General features: G+C 38.8%; 2 protein-coding genes across 3 annotated transcripts; both read left to right on the forward strand.

Annotated features, from left to right (window-relative positions):
- The first annotated feature begins 1,363 nt into the window (after window positions 1-1,363).
- LOC117988835 (uncharacterized) lies at window positions 1,364-4,592 on the forward strand. Its single transcript, XM_034976095.2, has 4 exons — window positions 1,364-2,098; window positions 2,422-2,490; window positions 3,695-3,784; window positions 4,533-4,592. The coding sequence occupies exons 1-4, from the start codon at window positions 1,364-1,366 to the stop codon at window positions 4,590-4,592; spliced, it is 954 nt and encodes a 317-aa protein (XP_034831986.2).
- A 2,119-nt stretch (window positions 4,593-6,711) lies between these two features.
- Window positions 6,712-18,615, forward strand: LOC117988834 (protein Loquacious-like). 2 transcript variants are annotated; one of them, XM_034976093.2, is made up of 8 exons: window positions 6,712-6,884; window positions 8,722-8,925; window positions 9,405-9,558; window positions 9,839-9,956; window positions 10,070-10,200; window positions 10,777-10,937; window positions 14,152-14,286; window positions 15,423-18,615. In XM_034976093.2, the coding sequence occupies exons 1-8, from the start codon at window positions 6,882-6,884 to the stop codon at window positions 15,669-15,671; spliced, it is 1,155 nt and encodes a 384-aa protein (XP_034831984.1). In that variant the 5' UTR covers window positions 6,712-6,881; the 3' UTR covers window positions 15,672-18,615. The 2 variants fall into 2 exon arrangements, with proteins under 2 accessions (XP_034831984.1, XP_034831985.1); XM_034976094.2 differs by lacking the exon at window positions 14,152-14,286.
- The last annotated feature ends 1,888 nt before the right edge of the window (window positions 18,616-20,503 follow it).

Here is a 20,503-nt window from a genome sequence, read left to right on the forward strand (position 1 = left end):
TACGTCTCACCAACGTTGCTAGAAATCGAGAGCCGAAACACAATAACGTCAAAGTAAAATGGACCTAAAGAGCCTTGAATTGAAGTAAAAAATTCAATACCACTGATTTTAATTTCGCAACGTTTCCGCTTGGAGCGTTGGCTGTAGATGTGTAGACAAACTTGAGCTTTAAAACAAGGTAGGTTAAGATCCATTTTACTATAACACTGAAGTGTTTCTACACTCGAAAAAACTATCAACGTTGGTGAGAAATAAAATTTTGTTCTAAGCGTACTAGCAATGCATGACGTGATTTGTTATGCTATTGTGAAGAAAATATAAAAAAATTAGACTTTATACTTTGACGTAAAAATTTTCACACCTTTATTACCTGTTATCCTCCAAAGCTACCATGATCCTAACAAACATCCAAACAAACGTTCTTTCCAGTGTTGGCGACAATACGCAGAAAAACTTTCAGCTTTTTAAAATAAGGAGGGTCTGGCACGCACTGGCTCTTAGGACATATGTTATATCGACCATCGTGGGAACAGCTAAAGTACATCCCATAACGACGTGGAACAATTATAAACGAACTAGCTCATGCCCGCGACTTCGTACGCGTGGATTTAGATTTTTTAAAATCCCGTGGGAACTATTTGATTTCCCGGGATAAAATTACCCTATGTCACTCTCCAGGTCTTTAAATATAACCATACAAAAAATTACATCAATCCGTTGCTCCGTTGTGACGAGATTGAAGGACAAACCAACAAACAAACACACTTTCGCATTTTAATATGGGTAGGTACTGATTCATGAACATTAAAATGAAATCACGCTACACATGGAGCAACATCGACACACTGTGTAAAAGCTTGACTGTAAAAGCTTAATTAGCGGATTGCGCCTTTATTTACTGCTAAAATATGAATTTTTTATAACATAAATACGGTCCATTATACGATAAACACGATTTACTTAGTATACAAACGACAGCAATTTTTTTTAATGTACCTACCTAACTACTTGCGGAATCAAACGCTAGGCAATTTTCATCCATGCAGTACGTTTACTTTCTCGTAGTTGTACTGTACCTATTATTTCTTTTAAAATGTTGAGATTTCTTAAAAAGCGTTGCATTTCAAAACCGCGAGAAAATAAACTCCTTATACAAGAGATCGTGAAGCCGATATACATTGTCGCATCATTTTTCGGTCTATTTCCTTATAGGCTAAAGTTCCAAAAAAAGACGAATCATTTCGTAATAATTCGTAAATCCGTCTACATCAATTCGCTAAGTGGAATATCGGTAGTAATGCTTATTTTTGCATTTCTAGCATTGCATATTCAGAACGTGTTTTTGTCCAGCGAAAATACTTCAATGACCGAAGTCATTATGACGCAAATGAATTACGTACTAGAATTGGTCTTACTTGTTACCTTTTGCGTCGTTACTTACACCTGTGTTTTTCTACACCGTGAATCTTATTTGAAAATATTAAATACAGTGATCGCCACTTGGTACGGATCGCCACCTAACAGAAGAAACCAAAGTATCCTCTCCCGTCTACAATTTCAAGTAAACTTTATAACTATGGGCAGCCTCTTTGCAATTTTACTCATGCAAGTTGTTGTCAACTTTACCCGTGGGAGCAGCTTGTGGAAGATGATACTCGTTGCTTTAACTTTTGATTTACCGCAAATAATACAGTTTGTAACCTTAGCTCTATACTACGTGCTTGTTATGATGGTAGTTGCCTTGTTAAAAAACATCAATGAACAATGCTCTGAACTTGTAAAGGATAAGAAAATTCTCTCTGATGGGGTGATTCAAGTCAAATCTAAGCAACTGTTTACACTGCGTCAAATGGAGTTAGCTTACGTTAAAGCGTTTGAAATAAAAACGTATATAAATGAAGCATTTCAAGGGCCTATCCTTGCTTCCGCCCTACAGTGCTTCCACTCGATGGTTAGCGAGGCCCACATTATCTACCACGGGGTCGTGGTGGATCAAAATCTCAATACACACGACGTTATCAATTGCTCCATTTGGATTTTCTATCAAATTTTGAAAATTTATTTACTAGCTTATGCTGGGAACTTGCTAAAACTTGAGGTATCTGATCTACCTACAAACTTGAGTTATCCGTTTTAAAACCCATTCTTCCATTCTAATATTATAAATGCGAAAGTGTATCTGTCTGTCTGCTAGCTTTCACGGCCCATCGAACGGCCCTTCATTAACCGATTTTGACGGAATTTGATACAGTAATTAGCTTACATCCCAGGGGACGGACATGTGCTACTTTTTATCTCGGACGAAGTTGCGGGCACTATCTACCTAGTACTTAATGACATATCTATTAACGAAGAAGAAGCGAAGTAGACACCCTCAATATTAAATACGTGTACCTACCTATATATGCATTCATTTTTCAGGCGTTGAAAATTGGGCAAACTCTACACAACATTCCAACAGAAAATCAAGATTTAAGATGGTTATTGGAGGTATCTAACTACCTAATTATTTTCATTTTATTCCAAGGTTCACCCGCCCCGGCTTCGCTGAGGTGGAATGCCAAATCTCAGCTCTATTGACATGTCAGTCAGACACATATCTATATGTAGGAGAAATCCGGGAGACTTGCCCAGGTAGTCCTAGAGTTGAACTACCTTGAAAAATTTATGAAATGTCAAAACGGTCATTGTTCGCGGCCAGAAGGCCAATAACAAGCATGTCACCGTTCTGCACAATGGCTGGTTTGTTTAGCTGTCAGGTTGGTAAGATGTGATTTTGTGACTGCGGAGTAAATTTTATTAAAAGTAACCAGTAACTTTTTGAGATTACGACCATATTTTATTGTCGTAGATACTAATACTTGTGTACTATTACTATAGAATTGTACCACGGTGCATGCGGGAGACTTGATCAGTCAAGACGTGTTTTTGTGCCGGCGGAGTAAATTTTATTAATCTGAGATTAATAAATTCTTCTGTCAGCCGCCTTGTCGAAGTTGTTTCTACCAAACTGTATAATCTAGCCGACGACGTATATTCTTGAACAACTTCGATTAACATTGAGGCCATAAAATCGACTCCACTCCATGATTAACTCCAGGTCATTATTTATTTGAGTAATGGCTGCCGGAAGAATGTCAAGAGTTGCTTGAATGTAGGACGTCATCTGTATGCACGTGATAGAGAGGAGATATTGAGTTAAAGAATTAATGAAAATAGAAAAGGGTAACGGGGATAGCACGCCACCCTGAGGCACACCAGCAGTAATATCGCACCAATCGTATCGTAATAAATGTTTCGGGGCCTACGTCCAAAGGTTGTCCATCGCCGTTCAGCGTGGCAATAGTGCCAGCTTAATGGGCACCTTTGGCCCAGGGGCAACCATGGGCGGACTTTTTGACGACGTTTAATTTTAAGTAGGTAAGGTTTATTTAAGTTTATATGTTTTATTTTAATATTTTTAAGTACTTTTAATTTAGATTTAAGTTTATTTAATAGAATTGTATGCTATTATTATTTTAAGGTAATAAATTGTTTAGTAATTATCAAAAAAAATACAAATAATAATATAATACAAATGTATAATTTTGTGTAGTAAATAGATTTTTATTCTATTGGATAAAAATCTATTTATTTAAATTAAGCTACTTACCAACGTGTAGTTGATTTTCCAAAAAAAGCACTTAACTTTCAGATTCAACATTTCTCATCGCTCATGTCTTATCAACGAATTGAAATGACTGTGTACGAGTATTTCCCACTTGATGCCACTTTAATGTACAATGTAGGTAAGTTTTTAGTGATTATAAGTAACTAGCTGATGCCCGCAACTTCGTCCGCGTGGAATTAGGTTTTTAAAAATCCCGTGGAAACTCTTTGATTTTCCGGGATAAAAAGTAGCCTATGTCACTCTCCAGGGTTTTATCTATACCCATACAAAAAATCACGTTAATCCGTTGCACTGTTGCGACGTGATTACATGACGTACGACGTGACGTGAGGACAAACCAACAAACCAATAAACCAACAAACAAACACACTTTCGCATTTATAATAAGGGTACTGATATAAGCTCCTAGGTAGTTTAATAGGTATTAAGTAGGTCGTTGGATTCCCGCGACTTGGTCTACGTGGATTTTGGTATGTTAAAAATTCATTACGAACTCTTTGATTTCCCGGGATAAAAAGTAGCTATCCCTGAGATGCAAGCAGCCGTCTTATTGAAAATCCAGAAAATCAGATATTTATTCCCAGAATTTAAAAAACCGAAATCGTACCGAAAATTACTTATAATTATAATAATCTCTAAATATAAAAATGAATGGCTGAATGTGTTGCTGATCGCAAATCTCGAGAACAGCTGAACCGATTTCGCTAATTCTTTTTTCAATATTCCTTGAAATACGAGGATGGTTCTTACGGAGAATTTTTTTTAAAAAATTACTGTTAGGCGGTACAAAGTTCGCCGGGCCAGCTTGTTACCTACCTATACATTTCATTAGAAAATTTCAAATAAATATTTTAATTTTCAGATGCTTGCGTCCGCGACGATGTACTTAATCATTTTAGTGCAGTTCGATAAAAAAGTATAAATAAATAAATAAACGGCGAGTTCCAACCTTCATTTGTCAATATTTTCTACTTCCAAGTGCTTATTTTGTGAGTGTGATTATAATATTATTCGAAAATGAGTGACCTTTTCTATTTTATTAGACTAGATTCCGACTTCCGTACCTACCTGAAAAAGAAAAAACGATAACCCTATAGGATCACTTCGTTGTCTCATGTCTATAGGGTACTTCCCGTTAACCTAGATTGGACCATACAATCCATACTATCATACTATAATATTATAAATGCGAAAGTGTGTCTGTCTGTCTGTCTTTCTAGGTAAGATTTCACGTCACCCCTAGCCTAATATTTCACAGATGTCGATTTCACGATCAAACCGAGAGTTTCTTCACTCTTGTTCACTCTGCAAGTAGGCACCATTACTATTTGCTGCATGTTAGCAGTGGTTTAGAATATTGGACTCCCGTATCCCAATTAGTTCAAAAAATATAACTCACGCGGGGTACATTCGTAAAGTACGAATCCACCCCACTCCTAACTATACGAAAGTACCCCAACCAAAAAAATCAAACAATAAATTCAAAATAAAAATAACGGTGAAGGTTTTTTTTTTTTAATAGGTTATCCCAAAATTAATATTTACACATTAATCTAAGGCACTTATTCAAAAACTACCTATTATATTATGTTACTTTAACAATTTGAGCTAAGCTTATTACAAATTAATATGTTCAAAGATGAGTCGAAAAATTATTTTCGTGGTGTGAAAACACGTTTTGACTTATTCTAAAAAACTGACTGTTGTAAAGTCACTGCACTTAGCTGTGAGTGGCGGTGAGCCTATGAATATGAGCGTCCCCGCTCCTTGGAGTAAATGTATTCTGTAGAGCGGGCCTCACATATACACAAACGCATCACCATGTAGTATAGTGTAGATATGACTGCAGCTGTACGAATGCTCCCTCTGTACGAATCCTACCTGCTTTCCCCTACTTACCAACAAAACTGTCTTTTATTTATAAATATTTAGCTCTCTTTTCTTTTTTAAAGCTATTATATAAACAGTTTAACTCCTGCTACAAGTTAAACTTATCTTTTACTAATCAGGTAAATTCTGAGGGTAGTGGTAATACTAGTTTTCAATTTCCCTTTTTTTTAATTTATTCTAGCTTTGGGTTCTAGTACCTGTTGAGAACTTGAATACATTGTACACCACACCGGCACATGTTTTTGTGGCTTGCGCCGTATATATGCACCATTATGCTAATTATGCTTTTGCCATGATGTTGCCATTTATAAAATTTTCTAAAAAATGGTAGTAATTTCTAAAGTTGGAGTGAAGTTGGTTGGAGCATAGTTGAAAAAAAAGTCATTGAAGAATAGTTGAAAAATATGGTCGTTGGAGTAGACGTATGGTCACTAAAAAAATATTTCTGTTATAAGTCCCGCAAATTGCTAATGCGCGTGGCCACCAAGTGACGGCAGCATTAGACTGAAGTTTCGAGCTGATGGTATATTTTCAAGATATTTTCACTTAAATATACGTCAAATAACGTCATTTCGATGTTAATGAGACATGGTTCCAGCGCAATAGCAATTTGTGGGACTTATAAATACTAAAGTCAGCACAGGACATTGACTGAATAATAAAGTGCCACTACGACGAAATACATGGACAATTTTACAAGTTACAACACATCAATTATTTATTTTCGTATGTATAAATACATTCAACAATGAATCTATAATTTCAACACGCACGAATCATAGTCTACCACACTAGTGATTGACCTCGGTAAATTATCAGTATTACCACGGGAACTTTTAATTCAACGTTGAGGCTTCGACGTCACTGGCAGGTATTAATAATGTTAGTACACTTGATGCAGGTAACCCTAAATTAATCCAATTTTTCTTTGATTTAACGTCACCATAGCCTAATATTTGATATAATATCGTCAATTCATTAACCTATTTTCTTCTGTATTCATTTTAGACATAATATAACGCATCTTTTTTTTACATTTAAATTAGTATTTTATATTGAACTGGGGATTAAAATAATGAAAGGTAGGAAACATGATAGATATTCTTTCTTAATTTTATGATCTGGCAACATTATCAAATAATATAGGTAATTTCTTTTGACGAAGTGCAAGTGGCACGGTTGATGCTTCGTTCTCCGTTAATTTTTAGTTAATTCTCAAGTTTTGGTGAATTCCATTTAATAATTTCAAGGATATCTCATCCAGTCTTATTTTAAGCTTCGTGGTTTTATTAAAGTTGCAACTGTGGATAGATTACATAAAATGGTGAGTTACGTATTTTTCATGCTTTTCACGTATAAATGTTCGTTTCATTGCGTATCCCACAATATATATAGATGTCTGAATGTAAAAGTAATAAAAAACTCATGAAAAAAGAGAATATCGAGCTAGTTTTCTGATAGCATCATTGCCGGCATGCCTGTGGCCATTTTGAGAACGACAGATAATGGCCGGGCGGCACCGCCATGTCATTGAAATCACATGTCTCGAAATAATTGGTTATCCTTCTAATTTGTTTGAAATCTACGAGTAGTCAGTAAATCTATCACTCTTTGTAAACCAAATCATATACTTTCCGAAAATAATTTCAATATCAAAACCAACACGCGTTCCTAATCGGTTGAATCGATTTTCGTAATCAATAACCAAGCAAAGTATTTAAGATCATCAGCATCTATTTCTAAATCCAGGCTCGAAGTCTCGAAGACGGGACAAAGGGCAGGCCCTAATCTTCCCCGAAGCGATCTATCGCCTTACGCTATAGTTTACCTCAACTGTAAGGTGGATTTTGTTGGCCTCATCCAGAATTACACGCCGCCGCTAAGTTTACTTTGGCTGTTCACTTTCTTTACACGTGGGTCCTCCAATCCAAGTTACGTCAGTTTGGATACAGGCTCGGGTGCTTGCAATGTCAGAGTCTACATGTTGCAAATCAGTAGAAGAACCAAAGTGAAAAAACATAGCTCAACAGATTGCAAAGCTGAAATGGCAATGGGCTGGGTACATAGTTCCGGATATTAGGGTCCCAAGGTGCTGGATTGACCATCTCACACCAAAGAGGAGCATTGGCAGAGCTAGGTGAACAAGTAGCATAAACAAGTCACAGCTAGCTACTGGATTCAGGTGGATGTCTATCTGTTGACAATAATGAGTTTGCTAGTTTCTTGAGATTAGTGGCCTGAAATGTACTGAAAGGGGAATGCTGACATTTGGCCCAAAAGTGCCCAGCATACTTATTCTCATTGTGAAAAAATGATACAGTGGAAACTCGATTAACCAGACTAATTGTTGTTGTTAGGGATTCGGATAATCGAAAATTCCGATAATCGAATGTATGAAGAAAAGCGGGTTTTGTGCATATTATGTAGTTCACTATAATACCTAGTATTTTCAATTTTCAAAGTAAGATAACTATACCAAGTGGGATATCATATGAAAGGGCTTTGTCTGTACATTCTAAAACAGATTTTTATGCATAATAGTTTTTGATTTATCGTACAAAATGGTAGAAAAAATACCTGAGTATGGAACCCTCGGTGCGCTAGTCTGACTCGCACTTGATTGAACCATTTTCGGATGGTTGTCTGGATAATCGCGAATCCGTATAACCGAGGGTCGGATAATCGAGTTTCTACTGTATAATATTTGTTCAAAATTTTTCAGTTTTTGATACTAAACCATACTAATATTATAAATGCGAAAGTGTGTCTGTCTGTCTGCTAGCTTTTCACAGCCCAACTGCTCAACCGATTTTTATGAAATTTGGTACAGAGTTAGCTTATATCCTGGGGAAAGACATAGGCTACTTGTTATCCCAGAAATGGAAGAGTTCCCACGGGATTTCAAAAACCTAAATGCACGCGGATGAAGTCACGGGCATCATCTAGTCACTAGATGATGCCCGTGACTTCATCCGCGTTTAAATACATATATCATACACTAGATTCTAGTGTATGATATATGTATTTAAAACCACTCATCAAGTGACAAAACCTTACAAAATAGTTTGTAACATTGAAACCCTTTCTTTTTGAAATCCAAATTTTACCAATCAATTGCTGTGTTATATCTGGAGTTTTATAATAATATCTTTGATGTTTAGATGGATGGCGGTGTGGTGCACCCCCACCCTGGCGTGGTCCACGGTGGCGTGCCGGGCGTGCCAGGTGTGGTGCACGGCATGCCGGTGCACGGCGCGGGGCCGGACGGCGAGCACGCGCCGCACGGCCCGCGTCGCCGCTACCAGAACCGCACCAAGCCGCCCAACAACCTGGAGCGCCTGCCGCTGGACGAAGCTGCCAAGAGGGTAACTGTTCTCTATAGATACAACCCTCAGGTCAACCAACCGGGTTGCTCAAGCACCAGCTTCATATTCACTCTGGGCAGGTTTCCACTCTTAGTCATTTCCATTTGTATTGTAATTTCACTTTACTGCCACTGGCCTACAGTTACTGCTACAGAAAAACCTTTGACAAATCAAGTTAGTCTCGTGAAATTAATTAGAATGAAGAGTGAAAGTCTTTCTCTTTCTATTTTTTGCCTCAAGCGCAATTCACAAATATAGTCTTAGTTGACTGCCTCACCTTTGCACTGGTATTTAGAGTTAAAACAATATTAAACTATATGTATAAACCTTCCTCTTGAATCACTCCTGCATTGAAATCCGTTGCGTACTTTAATAGATCAAAGCGTATGTACTGACAGTTAGAAGCGACTTTATGTTACACTGTGTATTTTGTATGGTCTTTTAACTTAGCCTAGCTTTTAACTAGCCACTTGCAACAGGAAATGGAGTCCTTGCCCATGAAGACGCCAGTGTCGGTGCTGCAAGAGCTGCTGGCGCGGCGCGGCAACGTGCCCAAGTACGAGCTGGTGCAGATCGAGGGCATGATCCATGAGCCTACCTTCCGCTACCGAGTCACTGTCGCTGATTTAGTGGGTAAGGGAGATTTTGGAAAAGAGAGTCCTACAAAGAAGTTTTCTTAGCATTTTATTTTTCTACTTCTAAAGTCTATACTAGATGATTCAACCTTGACTTGACTTGTGTAGATTTACCTAATTTTCAGTAAAATACGTGTTTTTTCGTTATCAATCATTGTTTCGTTTCAACTCAGGCTGCGGTGCCAACGCGCAATCAGGTGGGCTCACGTGGTGGGCTCAAGAAATATATCTAATGAGATGCTCAGCTGATCTCTTGATAAATTTGCTTTTGTTTGCAGCTATGGGTACTGGAAGGTCGAAGAAGGAAGCCAAGCATTCAGCTGCCAAAGCCTTGCTTGACAAGTTGACTGGAGCCACCCCGGCTGATCAGTCTACTAATGGAACTGTGCCAGAAACGTCAGTATCTATCTATGTAGCTTAAATGTTTATCCATATTATCCATACCATTTTTTTCCATTAAGCTTTATAACCAAATAGAAAAATATAACATCTATTATTATTTTTTGCAGTGGCACTGTGGTGTCCTCGTTCGAGGACAAGCTGATGGGCAACCCGGTGGGCTGGCTGCAGGAGCTGTGCATGTCGCGCTTCTGGCCTCCGCCTTCCTACCACGCAGAGAACGATGACAACGTGACTAGGCGTGAGTTTGTACCTTAACAATGCAGTTATATTACTGTGGGGTCCTCAGTTGAGGACAAGCTGATAGGCAACCCGGAGCCTAGCTACATTAGCTACACCACGATGACTGGGAGTTCGTATAGCCGAATTTAGTGCCATCACAGAATACTTAATACAGGTACAGAAGAATCACTCCGAAAAGTATCTCCCCTTCGCCCTGCCCCCTCCCCCATCCCTCCTCATCCCCAACTCCCGTATCCCCTTCCCCCTTCTTTTTCTTTGGCAATATTAGTGGAGCTATCAATCAGAACCGTAGTAGTCTACTGACTGTAAAAACTGACTACGATTCCATTTTTAAGATCTTTAGTACCTATTGGACTATTTCAGTTATGTTTAAAAACACATTGAGGCAATTTCATTATTATTAACCGACTTCAAAAAAAGGAGGAGGTTCTCAATTCGTCGGAATCTTTTTTTTTTTAATGGTAATAATGACAGAGATGAACATAATTGAATCAAGACATTCTGTGTTCTGTGGTTTTTTATTTGCAAAGTGGTTGAGTTGAAGTGAAACTAAATCTAAACTGTTTTCCATCAGGTCTGCCTCACGAGCGCCAGTTCACGATCGTGTGCACGCTCCTGAAGCGCCGTGAAGTGGGTACGGGCAAGTCTAAGAAGCTGGCCAAGCGCCAGGCTGCTTACAAGATGTGGCAGGCGTTGCAGGACAACCCACCAGAATCTTTCCAGCCTGACGAAGAGGTATGTTTGTTTTATGGTGACCGATCAATTGACAAAAAACAAATGACAAAGTTTCATTTCCCAAACAAATTTTGGCAAAATTATGAATCGTTTTATGATCGTTATAAAACTTATGTTTCTACAAATAATTCACTTGATAAAACAAATTGCCAGACAAATTGTTATTTCATAAAATATCAATTGACAAACAATTGATTTCTTTAATCGTGTTAATTAGTAAAACAACATATCGCACTTTTTTTTGATAAAATGAATTGTTTGATAAAATGAACTGTTTGATAAATACTTTAAGAATTCACCAAATATTTTATATGTCGACCGGGCCGACGGAAGAGACCGCTTACTATAATATAATATAACTCTTTTCTTCCCCCCGCTCCCACCATCAAGAGCGAGCGAAGCGAGCTCGGGACTTGGGGCACTCCGACTCGGAACGGTTAGGTTAGAAGGGGATGGCGGGGTCTGTAAGACCCCGCCATCCCCTTCGTGGGTTATTTCTTTTTTTACGACCTAGAAAAAAGGAGCCCCGCGAAGCGGGGCTCCGTCGACGGGCCTCGGTCGACGAGAAGAGACCACCACCACTATGGTGGGGGGTCTCTTTCCTCCCTCCCGCTCCCACCATCAAGAGCGAGCGAAGCGAGCTCGGGACTTGAGGCACTCCGACTCGGAACGGTTAGGTTAGAAGGGGATGGCGCCATCCCCTTCGTGGGTTATTTCTTTTTTACGACCCAGAAAAAAGGAGCCCCGCTTCCCGTCGACGAGGAGAGACCACCACTATGGTGGGGGTCTCATTCCTCCCCCCCGCTCCCACCATCAAGAGCGAGCGAAGCGAGCTCGGAACGGTTAGGTTTTTTACCACCCAGAAAAAAGGAGCCCCAAATTATTTGGTGAAATAATAAATTTTTAAATGATATTTTAACATTCAGCAAATTTGCAAAGTAAAACATTTGTGAATAGAATATTTGTCAAATGATCTTTTGTAAAATGATATGTTTGCGGTACACGACGTTTGTGATTTGATTAGTTTTTCAAAAGTTTTTGGTGAACTGATAATTTGTCATACGTTTTTTGTCATTCATTAGTGAACCTTGTTTTATTTTAATACACGAGAAATCAAATACATTTTACAACAGTACATTTTTAAAAACAAGGAACTTTTGATTTTTGCTGCAGTAACTAAATCATTTGTTTACAAGTACGAATCCATACTGAGAATTATTACAAGTAATATTGTGATGTAATAAATATTTGTCCAAAATTCGGCTAAATTGTATGTTGGTGGTACTATAGTGGAAAACTTTACACAAGTGTCAACAACAACTGTACAAAGTTTCAACTCAATTGGATGAACGATGCCATAACACATAGGCGAAAAATGAAGATGATCTTTAATTCTTTTTATATTATACTTGTATGGATTACAAAAGATATTCTGCAATTAAATGATGCTGATTGCAGGTGAAATGTGCAGTCCATAAGAATTTTAGTATTTATAATGGGAAATATGCTCATAATTATTGTTACATCACAAGTACTGACATAATAATACAAATAATCCCCGAGTGACTAACCAGCCATGTAATAATATTTGTTAAGTGGCTCTTGTGTGTTGTTCCCGTGAAAGGTCGAATAGCACTTGGCCAGGTGTTTTTACTATCTTTCGGTCGGTCACTAGTCACTATGTCAGCGGAAGGTATCTTGTCATTACTGCCGTCTTTTTCTAAACAGCGGCTAACCCCTAAAATTAGATTGTGACTTATCGCCACAAAACATGGAAATTTAGAAAAACAAAACTTTGATACGTTGGACCAAACTAAAGCCTTGGCCCTACCACAGAGTATTTAATAGTACCGTTACAGGTATAGGAGGCTCACTCTGCAAAGATAATTGAATAGACTCTTGTTACGACGCAATAAAGTGCAATTCAGCTTGCACAGCACTGCAGTCCAAAATTTTACAAAATGTAACCTTTACTATAGTGTAAATTCTTATATATCTCTCTCCCTCTTTGCTCTCTTTCTCTCTCTCTGTCTCTCTCTATCCCTTTCTCCCTACACATACTCTTATACATCTCGGGTCGCGTGACCAAATGAGTCCAGCCTGATCCTACGTAGCATTCTTCCTTTGAAACAACGAAAACGTAAATACAAAAAAAACGTTCCGTACCTCAAAAGGAAAAAATTAACGCTTATAGGATCACTTTGTTGTGTCTGTCCGTCCATCGTGCCTGTCAAGAAAACCTATAGTCCGCGACAGATTGAGATAGCAATCGGGGTGTGACGCCCCGCACACCCGCATGTCATCAGCGGTCGCCCGCACTGGGTTAGCGCGGGGACTGTGCAAGTGTGCTTGGCCTTCCCTCCCCGATTGCCAATTCGACCTGTGGCGTACTACTATGTTGGGTACGTCCCTTTGACCTAGAATCATAAAATTTGGTAGGTAGGTAGGTAGGTAGGTAGGTCCATAGAGCAGAAACAAAGAGGAGTTGGCCTAAGCAACTGTGCACTGTGATTTTCAACTAGGTCCTGACGTCATCACTGTGGGCGGGGCCTTAGTTAGTATGCTGTCTGCGTTCGTCAGGTTCACATATATTGAGACTCGTATTATCGGTGTGTTTTCGCGTTTTTAAGAACAAAAGGATGAAGTGTTGTGTTTTATCGTGTCAAAGTTATTCAGACAGACGTTCTGATGCTATGAATGGTATCACATTTCATTTGTAAGTAATTTTATACGTAATTTCTACACTTATTGACATCTAGTGTGAGATAGCTGAACTATGTAGTGACATCAATATATCGACGTTAGGTCGCTAAGCGAGTAGTTTTGCTACTAACCCGCAGATGGAAAATTGAGAAGTGGGCGGCGTTCCACAACCCCTCACCCCGCAAAATGTCACTCGATATTTCATAGGGAAATCTTAATACAACATCTCCTCTTTGTTTCTGCTCTATGGGTAGGTCTTATAGCACAAGCAAGGGAATAAATCCGAAAACCATGAATTTGCGGTCACATCACAAAAAGAAATCATTTACTAAATCGCAATATATAGATGGCACTGTTGTGATTAACTTAGTGTTGCACATAACAATGTTAATATAATTGTACAATAGTACGGAACCCTTCGTGTGCGAGTCCGACTCGCACTTGACTGGTTTTTAGAAATAGAACGGCAGAATAGTCGTGTCGTGTTGTGACGTTGGTGTTATTGTTCTAGGGCGGCTTGGCGGCCCGCTACGCTGACCTGAAAGATAGTAAAATCTCCACACTCACCACCAGCCACAGCCACAAGGTGTCGCAGTTTCACAAACATCTCAAACAGTCTGTCGGCCCCAACCTGGCCAAGTTGCAGGTATGTATGTGTATGCTGCATGCTTGTGTTCATTGCACGTCTGACGCGCTGGCGACGTCACAGAACAGAGACGTGACAAAGTCCACTTTATACAACATGTGATAACAGCATACTTAATATTTTTTTGTTTAAGACTAACTTCACACAAAAACTAATTAAACAATAATAAATACACTAAGGAACAAAAACAACTGGACTGTCTCCACAGAAATTAGCCATCTGTGTCAGAAATATAGTGCACAAAAAATTTGTGTGTGTGTGTAAAAGCACAAGACCGACGACATTACGTGTCCTACATCCTTCACTATTAATTGGTCCGACCTGGAAATCGAATCTAGGACATCATTATCCGCAAGGCCAATGAGGCAGTCGGCGCTTAGTATATGCACGTGGTTTTTTTTTAAATTTTGGATTTCACTTTGAGCTGATATCGCATATTGTATTGAGCGGAAATTCTGTAACTTTTCTGTTTTGAAGTACTGAGCTTAAGCATCATTGTGATAATCACATTGAGAATATCACTGGATTTGTGTTATTCTTGCCAAAACTGCATGTTAGTCAATAGTGGAAAGGTGTCGAGTGTGAACCAATCGGAAGTAATTGTAGTGTTCTAGTTCAGTTTGACAGCTAAAATAACAATAGTTGTAGCAGAAGGAACATAAATTCAGCCAAAAACAATTATTGTGATAATGGCAATTTCAATGGATAGGGGGTTGCCTGTGGAACAATTACTAGTATGCTAATGTAGATTGTTGAGTGGTACCAAACCCAGTCCAAGAGACCCGCGATTTGTAGTGAGCTGGCGATGGGTTGATCATGATGATGATGACGAAGGGATAATTTATGCCAACACGTGGCGGCCGTGGGGCGTGCCACGTACGAGGCGCGGCTCGTGCTCGCCACGTGTTGGCATAAATTATCCCTAACATACATATTTTTAACAACTCAAAAGCATATTTATTAACTTAAGATAATAATTGCCTTGGTGCTAGGTTTCAGGTTTCTTCTGATTTATTTGCTAGATACATCTATGTACATTTCCACTTTGGTGTATATGGACGATCTAAGGTGCGATTTGCGAATGCGCAAAGACTGTTTACAGTTGCAGTACTAACCGATGTCCCTCTCCTTTGCAGGTCACTCCATTGAACAACAAGGACTTCAACTTTGTTCAATTCCTGCAAGAGATCGCTTCCGAACAATCGTTCGAAGTGACTTACGTGGATATTGAGGAGAAGTCCATGACTGGACGTAGCCAATGCTTGGTGCAACTGTCCACTTTGCCCGTGGCAGTGTGCTACGGCTCCGGCCTCACCAGCAAGGACGCCCAAGCCTCGGCCGCCCAAAACGCGCTCGAATACCTCAAAATAATGACAAAGAAGTGAAACGCCTCAAAATCTCGCGACATCAATCGTTCACGCCTAGTGTCGACCTATGCAATGTGAATTGTTAAGTGTAAAAAATAAATGGCCACTTATAGTTCTCCTAAAGAATTACTTTCACAATGAGGCTCGGACTACACCGGTTTGTTTTCTGCAACATGTCTATTTTGCACCATGAAAATTAAAGTGAGTTGAGTGACATGAGTTTATCAAAACTATCTGAAGTGCAAGGGATGAAGTTAAGTTTTAACTTACAATCAATACATCCCAAACATGCGTAATTGGCAATTTTTGACAAAATCAAATGAAAGTATTGCCATGCAAGTGCACACTGTTCCATATTTATGATGTACACTGTAAATGTTCTGACAAAACCTAAACTTGTGTTGTGCAAGGTCTCTTGTAGGGACCACACACTGTAGTCTTATACTGCTTGTATGCAATGGCTCCCTAATTCTCCATCCACTTAGTGGAAGGTCGCCATTCCTTGTAAAATTTGTGTAGTCCGATTCTAAGTTTCAGTCGACGGCGTAGAGTATTCACGGGTCTGTGGTTGATGTCGCCAGGTCTCGAGTCTGTACTAATCTTATTACCACTACCCATTTGAGCGGCAAACTATTGCCAATGTGCTGCAGCACTTCGGGCTATGCTGTCTATCTGGCACATTTGCAGTGTGCTTACTTGTGAATTTTAAGGCTCTTCCAATACAAATAGGTTTTCTAAAACCATGCCAAAGGAGGATGTCCCATTGATGGGCAGTATCGCTAATCTCCCTTTAACTTTACAGTTTTAATAGTTTATTTTTCAAATGACTGTGAGTGTGACATATGGACAGACAGACTGGACGAAACTATAATGGTTGTTTGATTTACTATGTTCTTCACTAGTGAACCGCCCCGGCTTCGCACGGGTACTACAATTTTCATAGCGATCTCTATTTATTTTTTTGAAAATAAAATATAGCCTACATCACTGTAGCTTTCTATTGGTGAAATAATTTTTAAAATCGGTTCAGTAGTTCCAGAGATAACTTCCTACAAAGAAACTTACAAACTTTACCTCTTTATAATATTAGTATAGATTACAGAGGGTTGTGACTCCTTCCAATAATTGATTACAATGATAACAGCTTTTTTGGGGAAATAATGTAGTGGGTCCCCAGGTCCTTCCGCTTGTTTGACTTAACCTTAAGAACCTTAGAAACTGAATATCAGAGTTAGTTTAGGAGTTTGCGTACATTATTGTCCAGGCCCGAAATAAACCAATTTAAGGCCGAATTATTATTGGAAGGACGAGGCGAAGCAGAGTATTCTCTAAGTGATGACCCCTTTGCATAGGATTTAACTGAGTATAAGACTTCTACTCAGGTTAACGATTATTATCGGATGTTAATGATAGTATCCGGGCCCGCGGCTGCTTCGTGATTCGGAAAACAATTTTTTTCCGAGGCACGAAATTCAGACTTCCGAAGTCGGTCACCCATTTATAACTACGGTTAACGTTGAATAATACGTCCACTTACTATAGCTCCACCACAAAGCAAAACTGAGCAGCCAAGTGATTTAGCGTTCTGGTACGATCCCGCGTAGTAGCCATTTAGAGCCATTGGTATAATAAGAAGTCGGTTAAAACTGACATTCCCCTTGCTAACTTGGCTGCTAGTAACTATGCATAAGTGACAGTTACAAAATAGTTCTGGTTCTTTTTGAATTAGCCTTACATGTAAATCACAAGTACCTACAAAAAGAAACATCTTGCATGTTTACTGTAACTGCTAATGTGCGAGAGTAAACAGCATAGCCCGTAAACATAAAAGAAACAATATGGAGTGGTCATATAACAATACAAGCTATACTTTGCATAGAATTAGTGTAATTTTCCCAGCGTGGAAATTACTCAATAAATAAAAAATTAAAAAATACAAAAAAAAATATAAAAATAAAAAAATACAAAAAAAGTGTGGACTATAAATTTCCAGTTTAATATTCAGCATTACTTAGGCATGTTTTTGCATTATATTAAATAAAATGAAATCATACTTACCCAAAATGTTAGCTTTTAATGTATTATAATAATTATATTGTACTCGAAGGATAGTAGCCTATCGTGGTGTTGAGTTAAAGTCACTTTAGTTTTATTTGATTTTTTCTTTGTCCGGTGTGTTAAGGATTTTTCTAGCATGCTGAGCATTAAACGGAAAAATATTCTCAGCTGGTGCAGTCTTGTTGACGAACTGCCGACCTTTGCTTTGTAGTTCTGCCGTTCGGTACAAAGTGCAAGGGTTGGAACTCGCGGGCGCCACGCTCCGGCCGCACTCCGGAGGCAGGCGCCGATCGACTTTATTTCAATTTTACCAGTGATCGTATAGGTTTTCTTTTTAAAACATGACGGAAAACTTTGCAGGGAAGCTGAGAACTAGGTGTTAGAGTGAGGAATCTCACTGGAATCAATGGATGCGAAGTTAGGATCCCTTGCCTGTGAAAATGGGCATTATTTTAATGCAAAGTATAGAGGTTGTAACAATTATACCGTACAGCGTCGCCGCCGGGCGCCGCGGCGCGTCGGCGGGGGCTCTGCACTCACACAGTTTCTTTTAAATTGAATGGTGTGAGTTCGACCTGCCCTTACCATAACATCGCACTGTTCAAGTTAGAAAAGACTTATTGGAGTAAAGGAATGGAGTTCTGTTCAACCAAGACCAACTAAATAAAATTATAATGTCCGACCATCGGGACATCGAAGTTCACTTGTTATATTTTTGTGTTTAGTCAGTCTTGGTTTTACTTTAAATGTAATAAACGTATACCTAGATTATTGACACGGTAGTAAAAGCTTATCAAATTTTTCTCCCTCGCATTAAGTAGTTGTTTCTTTACAAATGATGTATTTTTAATTTGCTATGGATTCTGCTCTTTAACTTACAATAAAGTTTGGTGTTTGCTTAAAATTATTCTTTTATTTTTTCCTATTTCATAAGATATAGCCTAAATGGTAAAGTACGTGTAAAACACAGGTATCGGCAGTAAATATTGCACGTAGACTGAAAAGATTTCTGCTTCGTAGAGCGTAGTCTCTGTCACTCATACCTATGTGACATTCGATCTCAACGACACAACGCTCATAGTAAACCGTTCTCTTTCTAAAGGTCGATGTGCAATATTTCCTGTAGGCTACTGTAGTTCAAGCTGAAGTCGGTTGCAGCATAGTGGCTTGCTTTGCACTGGTAACGCGATACATTTGTTTTTGTTCAATGCGCAGTCATACGCCTTCGTGTTCAGATTGGGGCTACTTGATTCGAGTGCACTATTAGGGCCGATTCACACTGGAACGCCAGTGGTCGGAAGCCGCCGACAGCGACGCCAGCCGCGGCCTTATCAGAGCTTTCATGGAGAGTTCTTTCATGAGAAATACACTTGCTCGACTTGACGGGGTACGTACCTGGCTAGACGAATTTTAGTTTTCAATTTGAAATTCAAAGAATTCCCACGGGATTCTTAAAAAACTAAATCCATGTCGACGAAATTACGGGCATGAATAAAAAAGCGCGAGCGCGAAATTTTTGATATACGAAAAAAACTAGGTACCTACTAATATTATAAATCCTGACTAGAAAATAGTTATTTATGCAACTGTTGTATAAAGAGGGGCATTAAAACACGAAAGTCGGTTTATAATAGTATTCATACAAGACTTTATCTACACTCATAATATTATGAATCCTCTATAAAAGATTCTGAAACAGTTAGCTTATTGCTAACATTAAAACACCCAATATCTTAATAACCATAAAAGCATCCAAACGAGTGTTATAATGTTGTACTGAATTTCATTATAACACTCCTGTGAAAAAGAGACAGCGCTATACTGCTGGCATAAATCTGTCTCGTTATGCCTCGTTAAGCATGGGTGTATAGATAAATAAACTAAAACACCTCGCCATATTGCGGAAAACCAGTGCAACTAATTTATACAATAGTGACCATATAGCCCCCAGCCCAGAGCAAGTTTTTTATATTTCTCGTCAGCCTATAAATGCGAAAGCACGTCTGTCTATCTACCTATCTGTTAACTTTCAATGGCCAATCTTTTTAACCAGGTACAGAGAAAGCTTGCATCCCGGAGACATACTGTAAAAGCTTTTTGTCCCGGAAAATCAAAGAGTTCCCTTGGTACTTGTGCCACGGAAGTACAGTGCGACAAGGCTATCTTGGCGCGCGGCGAAAATCGGAACTAACGTTGCCGTCACGTGTCCCCTTTGTTCATTATATTTTGTTGTTATTCTTTAGACTGTGTTCTCCAACAGCGCCCCCCTGTCGAATGTCATTCAAGTGCCAAGAGAGCCTTGTAGAGTTTTATAATAGTTTAGTGTTTAGCTGAGTTTAGTCAGAGATAACTTATTTAGTTAAGTTGTAGGAATTTGGATAAAAGCAGACATTTATGACTAGACCTGGGTTTTAGCGGGACTAAAGTCTTTGGCGAAGTATATAACACAGTCTTTAATCTTCTCTATAAATAAAAAGGAGTCGGTGAATGCGTTGCTAAGCGCAAATCTTGAGAACAGCTGAACCGATTTCGCTAATTCTTTTTTTATAATATTCCTTGAAGTACGTGGGTTGTTCTTACGGCGATAAAAATTTTAAAAATTGCCTAAAAAAGTCTATAAACAACACTTTTCTATATTCCCATACAAAAGATTCGTAATCATACTTAAAAGTCAATTTGAACAATACCATACCATAAAGGTTATGTGTTAGTGGAGGGGTTCCGGGAAGACTGACCCGGTGTCCCGAATAGCAGAATGAGTATTACAAAAAAATAAAAAAATAAAGAATCAA

Source organism: Maniola hyperantus, chromosome 15 (assembly GCF_902806685.2).
Source record: "Maniola hyperantus chromosome 15, iAphHyp1.2, whole genome shotgun sequence".
Lineage (NCBI taxonomy): Eukaryota > Metazoa > Arthropoda > Insecta > Lepidoptera > Nymphalidae > Maniola > Maniola hyperantus.

Bases quoted from the DNA above. Each gene is read 5' to 3' on its own strand.
- LOC117988835 (XM_034976095.2), top strand. From the start codon at position 1,364: ATGACCGAAGTCATTATGACGCAAATGAATTACGTACTAGAATTGGTC. The intron at 2,491-3,694 runs GTATCTAACTAC...CTTAACTTTCAG, and splicing joins ATTTAAGATGGTTATTGGAG to ATTCAACATTTCTCATCGCT. The intron at 3,785-4,532 runs GTAGGTAAGTTT...TTTAATTTTCAG, and splicing joins ATGCCACTTTAATGTACAAT to ATGCTTGCGTCCGCGACGAT.
- LOC117988834 (XM_034976093.2), top strand. The intron at 8,926-9,404 runs GTAACTGTTCTC...CACTTGCAACAG, and splicing joins TGGACGAAGCTGCCAAGAGG to GAAATGGAGTCCTTGCCCAT. The intron at 9,957-10,069 runs GTCAGTATCTAT...TATTTTTTGCAG, and splicing joins AATGGAACTGTGCCAGAAAC to TGGCACTGTGGTGTCCTCGT.